Below are 25,212 nucleotides of genomic sequence, written 5' to 3'. Positions count from 1 at the left end.
CTGATATCTAGTTTCTTACTGTAATAATAATAATATTTTCTCCAGAGTTGTTTATATTTGTATGCAAACTCCACAAGTCATTCCAATTCAGTCAGAAAATTCAAGGTCACTTGCTTTACAAAATGAGAATAAGATGAACAAGTTTGTTATTGCAATGGATTTTATATGCCACTCATAAAGAGTCAAATATAAAAATTAATCTCTAAATATTTTTGTAATCATCAGCAAGCTTCTGGCATAATTGGATGAAAACGGTTTTATTCCATATTTGATAGACTTGATTTAAATTAGTTAGTTTCCAGACCACGACTATCTCAGGGGTCCATTATTTATTTCTGCCGCTGCTACAAAATAAAACGCCTCGAGCTGCAAAAAACAAATATGTACTACGTAGAATGTCTCATTATGAAAGCTAGCAAAATTTAACTAAATGTATTTGTTGGATTACTTTCTTGGAGCACCAAATTGGGGAAAGAATTAATCAAATATTTGATTTGAGATGAAAATTTAGATGCAGTTCTTCTTCTTTATTACTTCATCCACTTTGAAACAATCCTCCATCGCCTCTGGCATAGACAAGTGCAGCTCAGGCATTTTGCAGAGCTTTGAGATGGGTGATGTATAGCTTGTATATTCTTCTTCATAATCTCAGCATGAATCTTTTTATTTCGTTTCTCACATAAACCCCTAACAGCTCCAGCCTGCACACATATCATGCACCATTGCATCAGTTTCACCGTCCTCCCGCAGCCCCACTAATTTGATTCATTCATTTTCCCCCTGCTCATTTCGTCCCTCTCTGACTCTGATTGCCTGTGCCATGCATATTAAAATCTCAGAGATAAAAATACGCTTGATTAAAATCACACTCGGCCCCCCAAACTCTCGTCCCACAGAGAAAACAACAGTGACGTCTCTCTCTTCCTCTCTTCCTCCGAGGAAACGAGAACATCCATAATGGATTTCATAAACTTCATCATTAAGAATGTCTTTGTGTGTACACGGTTCACTTCTCACCTTTTTGTTTCCAGAGAAGGGAGTCGCTTCAAGACAGAGGGTCCTCTCTGTGAGTCAAATGAAAAATGCGAAACCTCTCAGCTCCGTATTTTTCACCCCAAGCTTTTATTTTGTTTACTTGTAAATATGTAGCGGGCCTTTACTCACTGAGCCACCGGCGCAGTAATTTGTCAGGACTTGGAGGCTGTCATGCGCTCAGCTGAGTCTGAAATTATTTTTTTTAAATTCACGTCAAAGATTGTTTGCCACGTCGGACCTGGCTGTTCAGCCTGAACCCACTGGAGAATGAAGAGGAGAAGCCTGTTAAATAGATATCAGGTTTTACTCCACTTAACTTTCCATAACAGCTTTTCACTGCAGAACAAACTTGGGCTTGAGTAAGAAAGACGACGAAAGCTAAAAGTGTCCGACTTTTGTCCACAGCTTTTATTTCCCGGGTCAAAATTAATAAATATGTTTATTAAAACAAAACTCAGTTCCAATATTTGAAAACAATATATGAGCAATATAGGAACCAGTGACAAAAAATGATAAGTCACAGGTTGCTATGGTGATTCTCATCGTTTTTGCAGGGAAATTGAAATAATGTTTGAATGTCTGTACTTGGCTTGAGATGATTAGGTAATGTAGTTGTTCCACTCTGGACTATTTTCCTAAAAGGGGACATTCACATTTTATAAGCTTTTATACTTCAATTTATTTTTCTAATTCTCCTAAAACAGCCTTAGTGCTTAAAAAAACCATCCAGTCATTTTTTGGCAATAAGTTCATGTTTTTTGGTGTCTGGAAAACATTTGACGTGCAGCACACCGTTACCTAGCAACCCCAGCAGAGTTCCACCCGTCACCTAGCAACCCAAGCTGAGCTACAGCATGCTTGGTCAGCTGGTTTTACCGCTGTATGTGCTGTACAATGGCTGCTGGAAGAGACAAGTGTTCTGTTATTCACTTACTATTCAGAAACCATTTTCTGCATTCTTGTTGGTTGTATAGGGTTGTATAGGAGGCTCTACTAGTGCTTTTCAAAGATGTACAATTGTATAATTGCATATCTTTTTGCAGCCATTTTCATGTGGGAGTGTAAAAGTTGAGTTGGGGGCAGGGGGGGGGGGTGGCAAGCAGCAACTTATTTGGATTTAAAGAGACAGAGGCCCTAAAACATTTCATTCTGAAAGTAGATCAAAATAGGTAGAATTGACCAGACTAAAATCTTAAGAATGATTTTGTGCACAAAAATGTGCTGAACATGTTTCACATAACCCAGAGACCTAGCATAACCTGATCAAAGAAGCATAATAAGTCAGCTTTAATAGAAAATTTTAATGTGTGCGACATGATCTCACTCTCAAGCTAAAATTATACTGAAAATAATTAATTTTAAACTGTGCAAAAACTTTAAAAAGGTATTAAAATGTCAAGTCAGTCAACCAAACACCCTTTTAATCTGTGAATATCAGTTTTTCTCTAAAACATATCCTAATTATGCCGCTCAAATGCTCTGGATTTCCTCACTCTTTTATAAATATCATTTTTATGAATATATTTCCAGTGCTTTGATGTCATTCTTTTCATGTGAGTTTTTATGAGTTTGCAGAATTAACCAAAACCATGCTGAGAACAGAAAAAAAAACAGCAAAGCAAGCTTCAACAGTTTGGTTTCTTCAATTAATAAAGAATATAAATGATTAACAATGCAGCTGCAGAATGTCAGAGAGAGTAAAAGATTATTAGGAATAAAAGAAAACATTTGAGTTTCATTGTGTTACATTTTTATTTAATGAATAATAAAAATGGTTCTCAGATATCTGGAACTCCATTTTCTTCAAAGTGAGCAGTGCCTTGCAAAAATAACAGCTGCAAGTTTTCCACATCTGGGTGGGAACACTTTTGCAAAAAAAGTTCCAACTTACATGGGGAGCTTTGCAAGTTATGTCATCTCGCAGAATTTCAATTGGATTTAGTTGGGGACTTTGACTAGGCCATTTAAGCACACAAATATAATTTGATCTAAGCTAAGGGTTTGCAACTCACACAGCCTTTAACAGGTTTTCTTCTAGGATTAGCTTGTATTTCTGCTCCATTTTCGCACAAATTCTGACAAATTTTCCTGTCTCTGCTGAAAAAACCCCACCCTGCAGCATGATGCAGCCACCACCGTGTTTCACTTTTTTCAATGCAATGTGAAGTTGGGTTTCCTGTAACAAATACAGGTTTGCAAACAAAACAAAACAATATTGGCCTCATGGTTAGCGGCCATATTTGGAGTATTCAGTATTCAGCTGAAAGATGAATAAATTTGCCACATTTTGAAGATTTGTATTTGTATAATAAATATTGTGAAACTACATATGTTTGTTCTTGCATTTCCATCCAATCCCAAAATAAAATCCAGATAAAAGTTTGTGGTTATGTGACAAAATATGAAGAAGTTTCTGGTATGTGAATACTTTTATAAAGTGCCATTAAAAAGAAACACAGAGCTGAGGTGTGTAACAGCACTTTTGCATTTACACTTGCCCCTAAAAGCCCCCGGCCTTTCTATAACCCCAGCGCTATTCCCCCACTGTTATCTGCCCCCTGCCCTGAATGGGAAACATTTCTCTCAGTCAGGAGTTTCTCCTTTCTGCTTCACTTCCCTGACATTACAGCCCATCGCTTCTCTTTCCACACCTTTACAATAATTGCTCTCAAAAAAATATTTTTTTCATTTCACCATCCTCCCTTTGTTTCTCTTGCTTCTCTCCATATCAACCCTCCATCATCTTACTGTTCGCTGATCTGAACCCCTAGACCTTCATTAAGAACTAAATGTGCTAAATGTTTTGGTTTAAAAGATTAATCTGACTTCAGTGACCAAACAAATCACCTTCACCTTCATGATTCTATCCAAGGAAGTTGTCCCAGAATAAAACTTGAGCGAAAGATCATTCGCCACAGTAGCTGGTCTCTAAAAAAGTCACCGTGACTTTTATGAAGCTTTCAGAGCCGGGGGAATTCATTTATTCAGAGACGCTCTGACGAAAGCGTTCCCCAGTGAACAGACTCCTGCAGCTGAACAGCTCTGCCTTCAGCCGGAAAACCATCCACTTCCACACTCACGTTTTCAAGAGATATGAGGGAAACTAAACTGGAAGGGTTTAATTTTTCCTGGTTGCTTGTTTCGAAGCTGAGTGTAAGTGTCTGTGCCAAGAAGTTAAAAGACGGAGAAATGAAATGTAAAGATGAGCAAACAACAAAATTCATTTTGTGGAATGTTTCAGATTGCACAGACAAAAGAGGGGGACTAATTCCTCTTAATTAGGATTTGAAATAAACCTTAAAGTTGCAGTACGTAACTTTTATAAAAATATATTTTTTTCATATTTGTTAAAATTGTCACCATGTTGTATAACATGAGACAGATAATACGTGAAAAAAAAATCAAGCTTCACCACCTTCTTCTTATGTGGTCTGCAAAAATGCTCTGCTACCAGTCAAAAACAACCAATCAGAGCCAGGAGGAGGGTCTTAGTGCTGTCAATCATTCTCATGTATGCGCTCCAAAATTTGTTCATTTGCAGAGAAACAACTTACCATTACAGGAAAACCGTTTACCCGCCATCATCAGTGGTGAAGCTAACTAGCCTTAACATTTCTGACAGGCTATGTTGTGGTGAACCAGTATGTGAGCAGCTCGTATGCAGGAGTGATTAACAGCGCTAAGATTCTCTGGTTGTTTCTGACCGAATGGTGTAGTTTTCTTAGTTTATATGTGTTATATTAAACTGTCACTTCATAATGACAATTTTAACTAATATGTGTAAATAATTTAAAAAAAATAAAAGTTAGATACTGCAACTTTAAAGGAGCGCGCTCAGATGTACTTTAACTTTAAAGTTAAATTAAATGAGGCAAGGTTCTTTTACTTGTAATGTTTCAACTGTTGATTTTTGTGTTTATATGATATAAAGCAATTTGAGATGCCTTGCAGCTGAGCTACACAAATAAACTTGATTGACTGAACAAAACCCAAACTGTTCGATTACAGTTTAGGTTTTGTTAAACTATTCTGATACCAAAGTGTTTCAAAGAAAAATCAAAGGGTTGTGGGCATATTTTGCCTGATTTAGCAGTTCTTAAAGTATAATTTAATGTAGCCAAAGTATTTACATTTTTAAAAAAATAAAACAAAACATTGCGATTGAAACTGCATAATCACTTTGCTAAGGTGGCTACCGCTGGCGGCTGCTAAAAGCATATATCTGAAATCTCTGCAGTCAGCAACACAAACTGTGCTAATGGGCAATCAAAATGTAACTGCATGAGTGGGATTAAATGAGCACTGCTGCATTTTCTGCAACTCCATTAAGCGCTGCAAGGCAGCTGAGAGAAAATGTGCTGCGCAATTGATAGACTATGCCAAACTGAGAGCTGTACTGACTAATGTGCAGAAATTACAAATGCATCTGTTTGATCACTGACTCTACTGCAGCAGAAAGACATCAGGAAGACAGAGGCCTGTTAAATGTTTGCTATTTCACACACAGGAAAAGTAGGAATGGTTTAATACATTTTGTTCCTTGCCTTGTGGTAGAGATTTCTGAGCGTCTGAACAACCTGGACAATAACTCAGATGTAATCAACAAGCCAGAATGAGGATGATTGAACCGTGGCTGAGTCCCTCATTTGTTTCCAGATGTGAGAAAAGGTGAGCAGCTAAAACTGAGTGGAATACTGAGAAAGGCAGTGTATCCACATTGTTTTGCAAATCAGAAAGAAGTCAACCTTCTACAGCCGGACATGCAAGTCAAGCACTTTCTAAATGCCAGCAGGTTTAATCCAGGCAACATGCAGCACACTCGTAATTAGTGTCCCTGTAAGCGAACGTGTTCGGAGCTCTGACCTTTCCAGCAACAGAGTTTCTAAAACCTGAGACAATAAACTGCTGTTTAAGTGGGATGATGGGTCAGCGTTGTCCCTTTGCATCAAACTGGACCTTTATTTCAGAGTCAGTGAACATGGTGTAACAGCGAACTTATATCCAACACACTTTATGGCTGCTCCCTGTGGCACAAACTTTATAGTTGCAGAAAGGATCTGGAAACATCCGCACAGACACAACAGAGCAGTGCACTGGATGCAATAAAGTCATCCCACCGTTCCCTCAAGGCCCATTCAGCAGGTAACTCAATTTAAGAAATGATAATGTGTCCACATCCGCACTAACCTAGTTGTATAGTTGATTAAAATTTGAACAGATTACAGTAATAAATACATTTGGGATTTATTGTGATTAAAATAGGTTATTACTTGCTTAATTTCTCTTTCCTCACTAAGACTCAGGCGCCTTTTATGCAGTCGGCATAGGGTAGCATTTATTTCTGTAATACCTGTAATTATTCTTCGACTGCTAACCAAAGCAGTGTGTAACAGTTCCTCATACAATAACACACTAGTCACACTATATGAGTTACTGCAAAATTTAGAAAATGTAGATTTTTTTTAATGCAATGCATTTTGTAGTAATCTGGGTCCCTGATCCATTATCTGAATTCTGCCAATGTTTTCAGTTCAATATTTCTAAATTCTAAAATAAATAAAAAAAAGTTTTTTATCAAATGTTCATCAGGCGGTGAAGGAACACAAGGATTTGAATCAATAAAAGTATTTTCTTTAAAAAAAGTTTGTCAGCTACAAAACAGATTTGACAGAACTGAATCTACCATCAGCATCCAGAGCTGAGTTTAATCGTCAGCGCAGACAGAGTGTCAGCATATCGAAGCTGTCAGGATCTGTGTTTTCTGTGTTCATTTAGAGTGTCTTGTGTCCTTGAGTCTCTTCGTTGTCCTGTCCTCCCCTTGATTGTTCCCAGGTGTGTCTCGTTCTGTGATTACCCTCCCGTGTATTTAACTCCACCTGTGTTCCTTGTTCCTCGTCGGGTCCTCGTCAATGTTAGCTTCTTTGTCGTCAGTGTTTCCATGTGCCTGCTGTTCGTTGTTTTGACTGGTTTTCTTCATTAAAATCACCGTATTCATCATACCTGGGTCCGCTGCCTCTGCCTCACCACCACCGCACCATTTCATGACAGAAGCATGAGATATAAGTTACCTTATTGTCAGGTTATTGGTGCAACATTTGGGCAGGAGTCTCATAGCCACATAGGTTGGTGTTGATTACACACCAACCTATATTGTTTATATAGAATTAACAATAAATCAATTGAATTAAATTTTTTCTCTTTGAAGATTTAGTTTGATTTAATGCTTTTCGCTCAGAGCACCAAGCATAGAATTAGACTGAATAGATTGAATCTTTGTGGATTGGGAACATTGTCACTAATGCCACCAGATCTAGAATGTTTTTGATATCAGAACCAATACAGATATTAATATCAGATTGGTGCATATTTACCCCAAATCATTGGTGCTCCACGTTCCTATACAGGGTTTGTCCATCTTCAGATCCCTCCATAGTGAATCACATCACCCCCCCCCCGAGACGGGTGAGATTATCCACTTCCTGGCTAATCGCAGCAGGATGTTCATCCAGTGCAAAGGAGCCCTAACATTCACCATAGTCATGGGTTTACAAGATGTGACACCGAGTAAAACAACAGCTGCCAACACTAATAAAGACACTCAATGACGTACAAGTAGTCAAGTTAATTTAGTAGCTTGGCTGCTTAAATGTTTTCCCAAGCATTTTTCTTTACAAAATGATATGAGCCAGTAATGTGATGTTTCCTCCCACTGCAAGCAAAGTTCCTCTCATCATTCTAAAGGCAGCCAAACAGTTTCTACAGGTTATTACCACCATGTGACAGCCTATTATCGCTCTATGACAGGCCATTACCTGCACACAGGAGCAGGGTAATGAAATAGGAAGGAGGACACAGAGGAGACACTGTCCTATCAACAAATCAAACAGATGCTCTTTAAGCTAAGCCACAGACACCAAATCTAACGCTACTCTGTGTCAAAGCAGAGTAGACTGCAGCTCTGTGAGGGAAAAGTGGTGAAGATTTCTAGTGAAGAGTTGCATTCTGGGAAGCAACAGGTTTGTAGGCTAGGATGGACTTTCATTGACAGGTTTTATTGTTCATTTATGACCTTGAAGGTGATGGTTTGAATCAGTAATCAAAAAGTTTAACCCAGTATGGCACTTCTGGTTTTGGTTGTCAATAATAACAAGCTAAATCTTAAATGTAAGCCTGATCTATAAAAAAAAAAAGGGACAGAGCTGTGCTACTAATTGTCAACACTGAGATAACTAGTTGACAAGGTCAAGAAAAAGTTTTAATTAAGAAAAATAAATAGCAAGAGAGAAGGAAGAGGTTAAATAATGCTAGCTTGACTATGATAACCTTAACATGTAGATGTGATGTGGAATTCGGTGTGTTTTGGTTCAGTTACAAGATGCAAAAAAAGGCAACATAAAACACCAGACAGATCATCAGTAGAGCAGGTGTTTAAATTAGCTAATCTTCCATGCCGTGTTAGATTAGCTAATAGCAGTAGTAGTTAATCTACCACGGCCGTGTTAGATTAACTAATAGCAGCACTAGCTAATACCACAGCGATCACTTACTAATAATCACAAAATAAACATCAAGCCTGAAATTATAAACCTAATGAATCCTGAAACATATAATGGCGTTGTTGTCAGTTGCTATGGCAACAAGTCTGTGTAGCTTAGCCGACACAGAGATCGAGAAAAAAATTGGGTTTGAGTTGTTCTTTTTTGATTTCTCTGCCTCATTTTTCCATTTGCTGTGGCACGCTACACTAAATTAATAATAGCAGTACAGCAGAGGATTGCATTTAAAAGAATCGTCCTTTTGCTCTCCAGCATTATGCGAAATTTCCGTATGTAAACAATAACATGTAAGGGCTCCATAGACAACATCAATCACAACACTTTTAAATCACTACCCCAGTTTTCTAGCATTTTGTCCTTTATAACTCAACAAAAGAGAATTCATAAATATAAGCAATACATATTTAACAGTTCTGATTACAGCATTTATCTTGTTATGAGGTTACTGGAAAGGTCTATATTGACTTTAAATAAAATGGGGACACACTATGTTAGCATTGTAATTTAAATCCAACTATATGTCTGGGTTATTTGCCTGGATCATATTGTAATTCTCTGGATAAAACTGGGCTTATTTGTCTTGTAAAGTCCCTTGTAATATGATTGAATTAATCAATGTTTATCCCCCTGATCACTAGTGGAAGTGATGTTTCCTTTGCCACATGTTCAATTAGCATAATCCTGTTTAACACTTGAGAATTGCACTCCTAATAATGTGTATGTCAGGCATAAAACACAATATAAACTAATTTACCTAAAGATTTATTTATTTTTTATTGTGCTATATAGGATAATTATTACCAAAGAATCAATATAACTGTAGTTTTGAAACAATTATAGAAGTAGTGGTAGCCTCAGCACTAGCAAATGTATTGATTACCAAGAAAATACATAAAATATACCATTTTAGCACTACTGCAGAAGCCAATAGCTACAATCTTCCTTATCTTTTGAAGTTTCAGCCAATCAGCGACAAGATAAATAAATGCCGGTGCTGGATTGGTCGCTTGGCAAAGATCAGTCAATAGCATGTTAAGTTGCACTGCGGCTAAGAATTTAAGCTTCACAAGCTGCGTTTTTGTTAAAATATATGAAAAAATTTGGAAATATCCAAGTTTTCCTCAAGTAATTTCCACAGAAAAATCCATAAATAGGAAGTGGGTTGAAACAAATTGGTAGAAATGATAGAAGCAACTGTTTTATTAGTTTAATTATAGATAATCATTATGTGAACAAAGGGTTACTATATTTTAAGAGGTTTATTCGTTGTTGAAAAGTATTGAGTACTGCAATTGAAAAAAAGAAGGATCCTTTAGGATTTACAGAGCTTTTACATTTTTATGATTTACACATCCTCAACTCAGGGAACACATAATCAAATCAACTTTATATGAGTACATCTTTGCCTTTTCTCCTCTGCATCAGGCAATGGAAAGGAATAAAAAGAGCAGCAAATGTAGCAAATTAACTTTAAAAGCCTATTTAACTAAAAAAAGAAAAGAAAAGAAATCTCTGTGTAGATGAGGATGATGAAAGTTGTTCCATGTTCAGAGGCAGTTTTTGCTGAAAGGCAGCAATCAGAGTGAGGACCAATCAGCAATCAACCCCATTCTTCCAGATTATACAACCAAGAGAGCCTGAAGATTGTTTTGTTGCATCTGCTGCAGCTTTATGACCCCACATCATCACCTACAAGGAAGGAGCTTTGCAGCAACGCTGTGAAAACGTTTCAGACGCATAAACATGCGACGCATGAACACCATCTCCGTTGAAGCGTTGATTACATGGTGTTGTTTGTCAATACGCAGGATCGATACTGATGCATCATGCTGTTTCATGCAGCCTGCAGACGGTCAGCGTGGTTTAATGTTTGTAAAGATGTTTTTTAGGGTTTAACATCCAGTGTTATGATTAATTATGCAGAGGAAGGTTACTGATATAAAGCTAAACGGAATTTTTTAAAAGTTGCGATTTCAAAACAGCAAAATTTTTTTGGCATCAGTGGTGCACCGTCGTTTAAATTAGACTAAAATAAGAATTTTTTCAAGTCTGTATGGAGCATACCCTTCCCCCACATGTTGCTGCACACTGTTGGTCAGCTGGTAGAATCAAAACAGACAATTTCAGCAACCAGGAAACTACAAACATAAGCAGTTATGGTGTGGAAACTATAGGAGCATCCTGCTTCTTGTTTAAAAACTAACATTGTTTTATAACACATTAACTAACTAAAATTGATGTTTCTCTGTAAAGAGAGTCAAAAAAAGAAGCAAATGTTAGAGAAAACTTAGAAATAATGGTAAATAATACATATGTTTTAGCTACAGTAACAATGTTTGCTCCTTTTTCGTTTGAAGTAGTAAGATTGTACATTTTGGTTTTGGTGTGTAAATGCAGTGATTCTGGCTTTTTATGAAATCTGGAAAAGTCAGAAAAATATAGAGTTTGATTTAAAAAAGTATGGAAAAAGTTAAACTCGGTTTTAATTAAATATTTGAGATTGCAGACTTTAATACTTACTCGATATGCAGGAGATTTTCACAAATTTAAAGATATTATAAACGACTTTTTGAAAAGATTTTAGATTGAATCCTTTAACTTTGATTTCCAACATCACACCTTTACTTTTAAATCAATTCCATGTCATTGATTGTTTTGATTTTTAAGTGACTGACAGAGACTGAGTCAGCAAATACAGACTAGAAAATCCTGTTTGGTTTTTGGAACCACAAAGTTCACATATTTCAATTTTAAAAATCGAGCTTAGAAGTCTAAAATGTTCAGGTTTTGAAATAGAACCAAAATAAGTTGCTCTGGATGCCAAAAAGTGGTGAAATAGATACAAATAAGCACTATTAAACTGGAAACCAGTTTGTTTCTTCATAATTTATGGAAGATAATAAACTTAGGAAACTTAGACTGACTTTAGTGTCATTGCAAAAAGACACCAGTGAATTTGACAACAAAATATCGATGCTTGGCTACACAGAAAAAATACTGAAAAAATACAAGTGTGATTATAAATACATATAAATATATGAAAGTGTTACTACTGTAGGTAAGAAAAAAATCTAGAATAAATAAAATGAAATAACACAATTAGGTAAGTGTTTTGTACTCAATAGAATATAATAAAAATTGTTGTCCTGTGGTTCTACAGTAATTTCTGATGCATTTACTGTAAATCCATCAGCCGTTTCTCACTGTGAACATACTACGTTATTAAGAGGCGCCGCTTTACGGGGCGGTGAAACGTTTCTGCAGTCTTCCAGTGAAAATCCATCAGGATCACAGGGGGAAAACCCAGCAGCTCTAAAATTTCTACATTTTTACTCGCCATTCAGTTTTATCTGACAGCTTCACTTTGTAGCCTCTATATAGATTAAAGCAGGTTAAATATGACTAAAAGAAGTGTGAAATTTATTGCATTTTTCCCTCAAAGTAATTGTGCATCAATGCAGCTGACTTCGTTCTGCTAAGATATTAAAGAAAACTCAGGTTACTTTAATATCTGCCTTCATCTCGTGAATTCTCCTTCCATGCTGTGTCAGTTTCCTTTTTTTAAACAAATTCTGCCTGGATTTGCTGCCAAATTAAGAACAGTAAAATCAATGTTTTATTTCCAGCCATAAGCAGGTGCTGGAAAAATAAATCCTCATACAGCTTGATAGTGTAACAGTAGATCAGCACTATGACATCTTCACAAAATGGAAACTTCAGAAACTCTGATTCTGTGTTTTTCCATTTCTGTTCATTTTTTTGGACCTTGATTTTAAAAATAAAAGCAAAATTCATCTTCATTTTTTTCAGAAGAGAACACTGGACCACCAGGCAACAGTCCAGCCAACCATTTTCTTCTTTGCACCTGCACATTTTTCAACTAACTTTTTCCTTCCACTCAACTTTCCATAACCATGTATGAAATTAATATCCCTTCTTCAATAACTGTCTGCTGGACAACTGATAAATCAACAGTCTTCCAAATTAACATCTTCACACCTCAACTACCTTCTGAAAAGTATATTTGCAATGTTTTTAAAATGTGCATTTAAAAAATTCATTTTTAAACTACATGCAAAGTGTATTTTAAAAAGGACTATCTTAAGTATAATTTTAGAAATACATTTAAAGCATATTAAGTGTAAAGTATATTTTAGGAAAATAGATTTTTAAAATAAAGTGCACCAAAGTTGACATAGTAGAAGCATGTTTTTTTTTTTTTTAAAATTAAATTTTGAATATTACATCCAATTGGTAACATATTGGAAATGTATTTAAGAGAAATATATCCCATTTAAAATATATTTAAGTTGATTAGAAATAATTTATATTTTGTTCTAAGAAAAATTCAAATGTTCTAAGTTTAGTTTGATTTAAACAAGTGAAAAACACCACTTTGGTGGGTTTTTATTATTATTTAAGCAGAGATAAGTTAACTTTTGAATCTTTAATTTAAAATCAAAGTATCCCCTCTCTGGTGATGGATGATGAAGATGAGCTGATGAACAGGTAAGAGGTTACCTCCTCGAAAAGCTCCAGGCTGTACGTGTTGTCGTCATCAGCGAAAAAAACCACGCCGGAATCGCGCTTGCCGCGGTGCTGCCTGAGCCACGCGAGAGCCGCGTTCCTCTGCTCGGTGGCGCGTGGCATCCCGGCGCGCTTGAACCTGCGGGGAGTGAACACGTGCAGGTGCGTGTACGGCACGCCGCTCCGGGCCAAGAAGCGCGTCACCAGGTCGGTGCGGGAGGTCGAGTCCTCCACGACGATCCAGTGGATTTGGGGCACCTGGCGGAAGACGTGGGCCAGCCGGGTCAGCTCGGCTTTCTGCACCGGGCGGCTGTACGTCGGGGTGATGGCGTAGATGATGGGCAGCGATGACTGGTTCTGGGCGCCGCCGGCTCCCGGTGAGCCGGAGCGGGGGTTCCGCTGCGCCCTGCCGGTCCGCCCAGCCGCCGGAGCCCGGATCGCCCTTTTACTGTCGATGTCGATCATTATGATGACAATAAGGACCCAGGGCAAGAGGATGAAGAAGCGACTGAAAAACACTGATTTCATGGCGGATCTTAACTTACAGCGCGCTCTTTGTATCACTCCATCACAAAGAGAAAGGATCCAGAAACTCCAAGATAAAAAAGAAATCTAATTTTTTCCTCCGAAATCCGGATCAAACTATGTAAAGCTTGTAAGCCATCCTCTGCGTCCCGCTTCCCATGAGTCCTCCCTCCTCCTCCCCCTCTTGCTCCAAGTCCTTCACCGCTCTCTGATGGGACCTCTGCGCCTCCTCGTCGTCCTTCCCTCCTCCGGCTCACTCCTCCAGAAACCCCCCCATCAAATCCCCATGTTCGGCCGCCGCTCAGTGCGCGTTTCCTCGCGGAGGAAACCAGACCGCGGCGGAGCTCCGTGCATCGATGAAGCCCCACCGAGGAGCATCACTTGGCGAGGATGGAGCGCAGATCCGAGTCTGAGGATAATAAGCGAGGCAGGAGGGGAGGAGCAGGTGCAGAGGAGAGGAGAGGGAGCCGGGATACTGGAGGGAAGCAGGCGAGGGAGGAGAAAGAAGAGGAAGAGGAGGGGAGAGAAAGCTTCAGTGTCCATTGAGAATTCACGCAGCTGATAGAGAGAGGAGCTTGTGTTGCTCAGGCGGCACTTGTCAGGGATGAATTATTAAACAAAAACACAGGAATATGATACCTGCGTGTTATAAATAAATCCAAACGACTCTAAAGGTCATATAATAATAATTATTATTATTTTTTGCATGATTTATTTTTAGAATGTTTTGGTTTTGTGTTTTTTTCTTTATTTGTCGTTCTTTGTTGTCATATTTAGTTAATTTCTGTATGTTTTTTTTTTTACAATTGCCATCTGAGTCTTGCCTTATAGGATCATTCCATCGTATTTACTTTTATGCTCTAATGAACTGCAGAAAGACGTAAAGTTGAAGGAAATTGTCTCTTAATGGATTTAAGGTCACTCTTAATCAGTTTGTAAATAGTATAATTTTCTTTGTAAATGCTTTGACTTTTCTCAAGTTGTATTTTTACTTTTATGGGTGTGTTTGTTCTAGAAACGCACCAATCTAATATCAATATCTCTATTGGTCCCGATGTTGGAAAAAAAAATGAGGTATCAGTGATAATGTGCCCGATCCACAATTGCAGATCTATTTAGTCTAATTCTGTGGTTTAAGCTCTGAATGACATCATGCTTTATCATTTATTTTGCATTATACTCATAATTGCATTTTCTGAACCATCAGAAACACAATTTAATCCAGTTTATTTTTTTACAGTTTCATTTTCTTGATTATTTATTATGTGTTTGTTTAAAAAAGAGAAATGTTTTAAGTCAGTTCAGCGCTGTCTGCTAAATCTCAGATATCGATACCAGAGGTGAGAAAAGTGGATCGGTGCATCTCTACTTTGCTCTTTGTTATTTTTCCTCCTTTACTGTCCATATTGTATTTCATTAGGGTTTTGATATCTGTAGTTTTATAGTTTGTAATTCGGGGTTGCAGTTTTTTTGGCCGATCTCTGATTACCGATCTTTGAAAAGCCTGACCTGCCGATTACAATTTTGACCGATGCCATTTTTTATTTTCTGAAATATCGCTAAATGTAGCAAAAAAGTGGTTGAGTTGGCAGCAGTGGAGTTACTATTGTTAATTGCAAATGTGCAGACATGACCTGGTGGGCCGATCTGTCAGTCAAACCACTCTCACTGGAGAGCAGAAAAGTACAGAGGATGATTTTTACATCTTTGCTGAGGTGAGTAAGATCAGATTCACATATAAGTATCGTCCGATCATTGATCTCCCAAAATTAAGGAAATCAGGGTGGGTAAATCAGCTGGCCGATAAATCGGCGCTCCCTTATTTCTAATTGTTTGTGTGCTATTCTTGGCCAGGCTTCTCTTTCAAAAGAGATTTTTAATCTCAATGAGAAACACTTGGTTAAATAAAGGTTACAACCAAACAGACGTAACGATGGCGGATAGCCGCTTGCCTTGTGTCATTGACCCACGTCATAAAAGTAAAAACTTTTCTGTAATATTAGCACTAACTTGAACTTTGTTTCTGCAAGTTAAAATAAATAATTAAGGTTGCTGTTTGGGTAAAGATTCATAATTTACACATTAGGTTAATCTTAAACAAAAGTATGAAAATAGAGTTAGAGATCCACTTTCTGGGTGTTTGACACAGATGAAGTTGCGGCGCTTTCTCTCTTAATGGTGGTTCTGCACTTCAGCCGAGAAGCTAATCATTGATGGGTAATTATGCACACAACACGGATCAAGGGATCTGTTGGGAGAAAAAGCGAGAAGAAATCACTGAGCTACCCTAATAGAGTTGGTTCACACCAAACTAATTGCAGGAAAACAAGCTCATAATTCCACAGCATGAAAACACCATTGATTGGGAGGACCAGATAGCAGGCAGGGATTTTCTTTTTTCCAGTGCAAAGTGAGTTTTTAGAAGAGGCCAGCAGCTAAAAGCAACATTTTGCAATATGTTTGGCTTAATGACACTTATACGGTTTTACATTGCCCTCAAGCAAAATAACTTTTGGAAGCATAATCAATCTCACGCTCTGTGATTTGGGTGAAAACCAAATAATGGGCTTATTCAGTGATAAATCACTTTTAGTAGGCTGGTGTGACGATAGCAGGGGGCTTAATGGGCTCCAGCCCAATATTACATTGTCATGCTTTATCAAACTTGATTGCACGTTCTTCCATCTGTTCAGATGTGACAATTTGGGGATTAAGATGATGAATCAGGTGAGATGTTGGTTCAAATGAAGAAAATTTTGGCTGAAATTGAATCAGCAGCCAGCAGTGAAGAGGGACAGCACTTTGAATGGATATGATTGATCGCCTTGAAGATTGAACATAAAAATTGAAAATTAGCTGCATTTCCATTGACCATATAATTGTGCGATTTGACATTTTGAAAATAAATTTTCTTAGTGGAAATATGCCATAAAAATAAAAAAAACTCGTTTTCTGATAAAAAAGATTTTCTAAAACCGTTTCGAAATTGGTTTATTTCGCAAAACTGCAATGAAAAAACGTTTTTCGCATTTGACTTAAATTGCATTTTTTTTATTTAATGAAAAACACCATAATTATAAAATTGTGTTTTTGCGACATTAGCGGAATATTGACAACGTTTTTCTAGTGTCTTTAGAAAGGTAGTGATTATTACCTTGCTCTACAAACTAACAACTAGTGGCATCAGGTTTTGGAAGAAAAACAAATACATTTTGCAAACTGTGCAGCTATAACTTTTGTATTGATTATTGTGCAGTGATCAGATGCAGCATAATTCAATCTGGAGAGACTCAGACGGAGATAAGAAGACAATTAGAAGAGTTTATTGACAAACAGAATTTAAAGTCTTTGGCGCTCGGGCCCCGGCTGGGGATAACGGTTATCGCAGCGTTAGCGATAGGCTTCAGATGAGCATCCCCGATGCTGTTAGGAACGTCATCCCCCAGGGCCCGGCACTGGTGGTGGAGGTTGAAGAAGGGTGCGGGCCTCAGGACCGGGCGAATGGAGGAGAAGGGGTGGTGGTGGGTTGAGCTCGGCTGGAGAGTGAAGGACGCCATGACTGAAGGTCCTTATCAGCTGGGACTTGGTCGATGATTGGACGTGACGTGGCTTGGTCCAGCGTTGATAGGTCGACGATTGTGGGCAGGTCGCTTCAATTAACGGGTCCCGGTGGGGATGAAAGAGTCTTCCAGTTTGAATTTGAGCCTAGGCTTCATTACATATTTGCTGAAACCAGATACTGATCACTGATCTGATTTACTTGCACATGACGTAAAGCTCAAAACAGTTGATTTTACCTAATACTGCACCATTATGAAGAACAAAGTCAATGTTTTGAAGTGAGGGAACCATAAAACAGCTAAACATCCTGATGCAAACCATGTGCAGAACCCCTGTCTATGCTAAGGTTGTGATTTTTCTTCTAGCATTTCTGTTCATGAACTAAGCAATGAATAAAGAGTAGCATCTTACAACACTCCAGGAGCATTTTGATGATGAGCTGAGGATCTTCCAGTGTAATAAACCACCCTGATAAAGTCTGGAAATTAAACATTTTGGCTCTTTACTTCAAATCTCGACTCCCCTGGGAATCTTGGGTTTGTTTTCAAATGGAAGTGAACTTTAATCGGTACATCACAATGTCTTACAATGAGTCAGGATTTGCTCCAGAAGTTGATCCAAATCTTTGTAACCCTTCAAACATTTACTTTGTTCTTCACTTTTTCTTATAAATGTGAAAAACAGGAACGGTTCTGACTATAGCTGCACTATTTGAAGGTATCAGAAGTTGTACTAATCATGCTAATCTCCTGCCTTCAGTGTCAAGTTTTGTGGAAATCTTTTTCCATCTGTGCCTGCTGTCACGCTGTTTTTCTTGTCAGTCAGATGTCAAACTGTCTCCCCAGTCACCTTGTTTATATAAGCAACGCTGTTCCATGCAGAGGCAATTAGTAATCTTGACTGTCAAATGAGCTTCATTACAAAATTATATGTTTAAAAATAGACGAGCGTCTTAATAAAGCAACACTGAATGATAATAACAAAAAACATCTTACAATTGTGCAGAATTAAGCTGAAAAACTTAATTTCAGCATTAAAATTTCAACAAACCTTGAAGCTTTGAAGATATTTTTGCATTCTGACTATTAAAGCTGACATATAGGGGAATTGTTTTATGCTAATATCTCTGTACTCTGGAGGCATCATTAAGGTTCAGTGGTCAGACATTAAAGTGTGAAATTAGACCTGAGCTAATGAAGAGCAGCAGGTAAATTCACTCTGAGGCTGCATGACCTCCATCAAAGCCATGAAAAATGACTCCCGGATCCAGATTTACTTCCATTATTATTCCTGACCACATAATTGCACAGTGAAAGAAAAATTATGTTTTTTTTTTTTTTTAAAGAATCAGAAAAGTCTAAAGTGCAAAGCTTTTAAGAACATCTCACATGAACCAGGTTAGTGTATTTCTGAGTAGTTTCTTTTCACTTTGCATTTCTGCACCAGGAATCAGGGTCAGATTATGCTGTATTGATGCAGCAATTCATGCAAAAGGAACCCCAACCAAATTCACTGGATGCATGCACTGTAAAGCATGTTTTCTCAGCAGGAAGAACAATCTGTATTAAAAATGTTTTTTTATTCCTATGCAATATTTACATTTTCTAAGAAAGTACACTTTTAGATGCATTTATAAAACCCGCTGTTTATGACATAGTGATGTAAATAACGTGGTGTGAATTCAGTCAAAGTCGGTAATTTGATCAACACGTCAAGAGGGAGGAGGAATGGGTCGGGTTCTAAGCTAGCTATTTCCAACTTTTGTAAATACCACCGTCTATGAGCTCCTACCAGCTGTGTTACGTTCACTGACAAATTAGCTCGACTCGAATAAGAAGGAACCGTGAATAAACTGGAAAAACAACCTTGGTAAACATTTTCAGTTGCTCTGTTCAATGTCGCTCACTTCCTATCAACGTCATGGTGCCTCTAATGATTAAGTGACGTAGTTGCAATTGGTCAATCGTTCCAGTTTGTTATAATTTTTTCTAATTAATAGCCGTTTTTATTATTTCTGCTTATAAAAGTGTTTTCTCAATTTCAGTTTTCATTATTTTATTAACTTTAGTTAGCTATAATAACCTCAGTGTGTAGTGAAACTGTAATTTTTTTATTGAATTACAGAAATAAAAGGTCTTTTCAGCGATATTCTAAAGTATCTAAGTGCGCTTTTGCTAATAACAGGACTAGCTCCTGTTTAGCTCAACGCAGAATGTGTCGGAGCAAAGAGAGAAAAACTGAGACTGAAAGAAGAATATGTTCATGATGCCCCGAAGGATGCAGATGCGCCGTACCATCCTCACTGCTGCCCTCCTTCAAACACCGCTGAGACGGATGATTGAAGATGGAAACTACAAAGGAGGAAGTGAAAGCCCAGCCAGCAGGAGAACAGAGAGTAAAACACAGGGAATGACTGAATGAAAGCAACCACGACAGTAAGAACAAATGAATGAAAAAGAAGGGTGCATGAGGAGGAAGTGGAGCAGAGGGGTGTTGGTATAGATGGATGTTAGCAGCTGAGAATCATCCTACAGACCTCCAAGTCGGAGCAGCTGCAGAAATGCCACGGCCGACAAAGTGGTGCACACCGGCTTCCCCACACACATAAATCACAGCCGAAAATGCAATTATATGATAATTCACAGTACAATTCAATTCAGAGGCGCTATTCAGATCCACTCAGAAATGGCAACGCCATCACAACACATTTGTCAACACCATTAGCATAGAAATAAGATTCAGTCCAGCTCCTCTGCAGACTGCCGAGTTACGATCCACTCTGAGAAGGAATGAGACGCAGTCCAGAGGCAACGCTTGACATTTGATGGCATCAGCTTTCAAAAAAGTCAAGAGTTTAATACTCTGTTAGATGTTAGACTGATCAGTCCTCTGACTCCTGACATTCTCTTAAATACGGATCTTAGTGATGGATCTTCCTCAGAATGCATTTGACTGAATTTATGGCTCATAATGCCGACAGAGAAATGGTTTTGACATTTGGATGTCAATCACACAGACATCCTGACATTTAATGTCTTCGTATTTAATGAGGCATTGCAAAAAATAAAAACCCTGTGTTGTATCTGTTACATAACAAAACCAAAACGTAAAATAGATTTTTTTTTTTCTTTTTTATTACTTAGCAGTAATAACAAAAAAAGTATCAGAGTTTTGGTGTATAGAAGCTGAATGCTGCTTCTCCATGTGTAGTTCTGGTGATGCAGAGCCGGTGTAGGGACTTTCAAACTGGGTGATGTGCTCCATCTTCCTGGTTTTAGTCAGAACGCCAGCAGCAGCATTCTGGATCCGCTGCAGCTGGAGGATGGATTTTTTTAGACAGATCTGTAAAAACACTGTTGCATTAATCAATGCGACTAAAGATAAGCACATACAGCTCTGGAAAAAATTAAGGAACCACTTAAAGAGTAAAATCAGTTGCTCGTATTTTACTTTTTATAGGTATATGTTTGGGTAAAATGAACATTGTTCTTTTATTCTATGAACTTCTGACAACATGTCTCCAAAATTCCAAGCAAAAATTTAGTATTTATTTGCAGAAAATGAGAAATGGTCAAAATAACAAAAAAGATGCAGCGCTTACAGACCTCAAGCAAGAAAACAAGTTCATATTCATTTAGAAACAACACATGTTTTAACTCAGAAAGAGTTCAGAAATCAATACTTGGTGGAACAACCAGGACATTTTCAATGGGGTTCAGTGAAGTGGGCTCTTAATTTTTTAGATGAGAGCTGTTTATTAGTTTCCCTTGATCTTGCTGTGACATTAGTCCTTTAATCCTTCTAATGTTCTGCAGGTGATAAAAGGCCGACTTTGTAATCGTCTTTATGTGTCTCTGAAGGTCCAGGTCTGAGTCCATCACTGCACTCAGATTTTGCTCCTGATCTCTAGTTTCTTACTGTAATAACTGAAGCTGTGTGTTAATATAAAATTGTTTGCATCTAATAGTAACTTTAGTTTTGTTTCTATTCAGTAGAAGAAAGTTTTGGCAAATCACTCGGTGCTTAAATGGTGACATTGTAATGTAGTTTTGTATCATCTGCATAATTATGGGGAAGGGGATGTTTTTTAACTCATTTACATGCAAAGCAGTTTCTAATGGTTTTTGGGGTTTTTTGTTCTACTGAAATAACATTTCCATAAAAAATACAAACTGCTTAATTTTCCCCCAGCTTAGCAAACATACAGAATTTGCATCGGATAAAGTAATTATTCTCCATGTATGAGTTCATTTTCATTCCTGCTCTTACATTTTAATAGAGGAGCTCAGTCTCTTTGGGTTGCTTGATACGCAAGTCTTTTAATAATTTTTTTTTTTTCAATTTTCAAGCTTTTTGACAAAACCCAATCATCCACAGAAGGACACTCAAAGCGTGAGATTGTTTCAGACCCAAAGCCAGCGGAAAGTCGGCTCTGGAGAAATTGGCTTTTGAAGAAGGCAGCTGGGAGATCTTGTTTGCTTTCTTTTCTGCTTCCTCAGAATCTGCAATTTAATTCAGTTCAACTCGCGTTTGCACAAAAGTACAGCTGTTGATGGTTTTGTGATTAAACTCATCAAGTTAAAAGTAAACTCAGTAAAAAATTCAAATAAAACCAGTTATACAGCCCTCTAACAGCCAGCTCAATATTTCCATCTGTATTAACTCCCTTTGGCTCATAACTGATTGCAATTTCTTCGACATAACGCAAACAAAAACCTTCAGGAGTCAAAGATTAGGGACCAAAATTACGTTCAAACTCTGCCCTTCCTTCTGGTTGCTGATCTTTCTTGTCAGAATGTGTTGCTCCTGTTTTACATCAGATTAGGGATGTTTAATACTTTTCATGCCGTATTTTAATGATTATTTTACAAATGCAGTTTGGAAAGAGTGAAACCCAAATAAGAAGTGCTAAATAAATAAAGTAATGAGAGCAAAAATGTTTTGTAACTTGCAAGAAGACAGCAATTTCACAGCAAATTAACGGCTTTCAGGCATAATCTGGGTGAGAAGTTTGGACTGCTGAATAATTTGGCAGATTTTCATTCACTGTAAAACATTTGAAGGTGGTTTAACTTGAAAATGAAAGTCCACCTGCTGCCTTCAAAATGTAATTCAAGTCAACAAAAAATTGTTTTGGTTTTTAAATCAGAAATTAAACTTTATGAAGTTGATTTAACAATAAGGAAAAAAAGTCTAAAAGTAGTTTTTTAGGTTAATTAATCTTGAATTGTGAGTTTTAACTTAATGCTGCAAATTAAACCAAATATTTCACAATTTGCTATAAAATCTGCCCTCACCTGGTTATAGAGCCACATTTTTCTAGTATTTTCACTCACAATATCAAGTTTAAAACAACTACTTATTTTATTTTAGAATAATTTTAATTTTGTTTCAAATCACATGAACAAAATTTCTGATCTGATAAGGAATTTTATTAAACATCACAATAAACTTTGCTCAGAAACATTTAGTGTGAACAGGACATTAAAATGAACCTTTGCCTTAAAATCCTGATAAATAGTATCCACTCCTGTCTTTTTCTTCTTACATTTTTTAAGTGCTAACCTAAAAGCTCCAGTTTATTTATTCAGCTCTTGGAGATTTGACAAAATTAACTGCTGTAAGTTTATCTTTATTTTATTTGACTTAAGCAAAGTAAATTTTTATACATGCCAACTTGTGCGTTAAATATGGCGCCGCACATTTTTTGTGCGCAGGCACGCTTTACGCATGAGGCCCCAGAACAACTGTGGCAGTTACTATGCTGTCTAAAAAAGTAAATAAAGTCAGGTTTTCAACAAAAAATAGAGATAAGAGAGAGAAAAAGATATAAGTTTTTTCTTATATCTTTGTAGCACAATTTTTCTCCAAGAGAGGCGGGTAGACTCTGTGTGACGATCAACCATTTAGCATAGTTAGCTTAGCTACAGGAATAGAAATACCAAGATATTCATATATTGAACTTGTCGCTGTACCTTTTACCACTCTTAACAACAGGTGAGTCGGTCAGCAGCAGCTCTAACCCCAACATAACCTTTAACCCCTGTCCCAGTAAAAAAAAAGGTGAGCAACATTGTGTTCAATGACAAGCTAGTTAGCTTCACTCCAGGGAATCTATAGGGATTTCTCTCTGTCTTTGCTCTTTTTACAATTACACAACAAAAGCAATATTTTTATTACTGACAGAAATTCAAACAATCTTTATAAAATGATTATAAAAAACAGCCTCCTCTCTGGACTGCAGCCAGTCCACACAGTTTTACCTTGGATTGCGTCTAAATTACAGATATCTGTTGCCACGTCCCTCCTGACCTGCTTTCTCCTAAGTGAAATTAAAGCTACAGTATGTAATTTTTATAAGAAAATATTTTTTTTACATATTTGTGGAAACTGTCATTATGTTGTGAAAGTATGGCATAAGAGAAAATATGTGAAAAATGTACTTCCTCTGTCTTCTCCCAGTGCTATCTAGAAACAACCAATCAGAGGCAGGAGGTAGGGTTTAGCGCTGTCAATCACAATCTCATGTGGCTGCTCATCCTCCCTGCTGCTCGCTCTGTGCTGTGCTGCAACTGTTGTGAATGCTCAGTTTGGTTAGCATAACTACCACTGAAAACAGATAAACAGTTTTCCAGTAACAACTTGTTTCTCCACCATTAGCACATTTAGCAGCGAGTGAATGAGGTTGACTGACAGCGCTAAGACCCTCCTGCTGCTTCTGATTGGTTGCTTTTGGTCAGAACGTTGCGTTACTTTAGCTAGCAGCAGTAGTTCAGGGAGGAGGTGGAGGAGATTGATTTTTTTTTCACAGATTATCTGTTTCATAGCAAACTGTCAGACCATGGTGACAACTTTAACAAACACGGATAATTTTTTTTTATTTTTAATTAAAGCTAGATACTGCAATAAAATGCAACTATATGGCATTTTTTGACTGGTCTGGTTTGCTTCATGTATATTTTTTGCACATTGTCTGTGACTGTTGCAAGTGGGGAGAGACCTTTCAGTAAGCTAAAGCTAATAATAAAAAATGTAAGCAACCTATTCGCTGTATTGTATGCAGACTGTTGCATGTAATAATCACGAGCAGTAAATTTCTTTGGTCAGTATTGGACCAAAGAAAGCAAAGCAGTTGCATGCCTTTAAAATTGTGAATCAATGACAAGCTAATTAGCATCATTCCAGGGAATCTAGGGCAGAGAAGCGCAGGGACCACGAGGCTGGAATACTCCATCTTGGCCTCCACCGACGGGTACCAGACAGGTGTCCACAGGAGCCAATACACGGAATGGGCAGGAAAGGCGAGGCACCAGCCGCACATGCTGAACGAGGCCAAGAAACTGCACCGTAAAGCAGCCTTTAATCGTACTAGCCGAACGCTGCGTTTTCCACGGCGGTGGGCTGGCTTCCGTCGGAAAGGTAGAGTGCAGAAACAACACAGGTGAGCTGGAATGCCCAACAGAAGGGTCGACATTTTGTCTGTGGTATAAGTCCTAACATATTTGAAGTCAAGGCTCTAATATCCAGCAATGTTTATCAATCATACACAATCAGAGAGTTTATACTTATAATAAAATTAAAAGCACGAAGCAGACAAAGACAAAACAGGAAGAACGTCAGACGGAAAGCCTCAAACACTGGCGCCACCACCCCTCTTGAAAAGCCAATAAAATGCTCCCCATGACCAAAAAAGAGCCACATGGCCCAATTTGACCCCAAGTATCCTGCAGGATAGTAGCCGCCCTTTAAGGGGGCTGGGGGGTAATGTCAGGATCTGTTCCTTCTCTGTGTTTACTTTGAGTTTCTGTGTCTCTGAGTCTCTGTGTTGTCCTGTCTCCCCTTGATTGTTCCCAGGTGTTTCTTGTCTCCTTGATTACTTGTTGTCACATTTTGAGAGCTTATGCATCCGCTCTTTGTGCTGTCTGGACTTTTGTGTTTTGGGATTTTTCTGGATTACTTTCACCATTAAATTCATCATCATTTCATTCTACCTGGGTCTCAGCGTCTG

General features: G+C 37.8%; 1 protein-coding gene across 2 annotated transcripts in view; it reads right to left on the bottom strand.

The window, feature by feature from the left end:
* b3gat2 (beta-1,3-glucuronyltransferase 2 (glucuronosyltransferase S)) overlaps nucleotides 1-14,128 on the bottom strand; it is a 41,162-nt gene extending 27,034 nt beyond the window's left edge. The window contains exon 1 of one of the 2 annotated variants that reach the window (XM_028005937.1): nucleotides 13,113-14,128. In XM_028005937.1, the coding sequence (XP_027861738.1) occupies nucleotides 13,113-13,646 (534 nt within the window). In that variant the 5' untranslated portion in view covers nucleotides 13,647-14,128. The remainder of the gene's footprint in view (nucleotides 1-13,112) is intronic. The other variant, XM_028005936.1, reaches the window with a different exon arrangement.
* Nucleotides 14,129-25,212: the final 11,084 nt, after the last annotated feature.

Source organism: Xiphophorus couchianus, chromosome 22 (assembly GCF_001444195.1).
Source record: "Xiphophorus couchianus chromosome 22, X_couchianus-1.0, whole genome shotgun sequence".
NCBI classification, from domain to species: Eukaryota; Metazoa; Chordata; class Actinopteri; order Cyprinodontiformes; family Poeciliidae; genus Xiphophorus; species Xiphophorus couchianus.
Note: the sequence above shows the minus strand (reverse complement) of the source record. Positions and strands in the feature narration are given on the sequence as shown.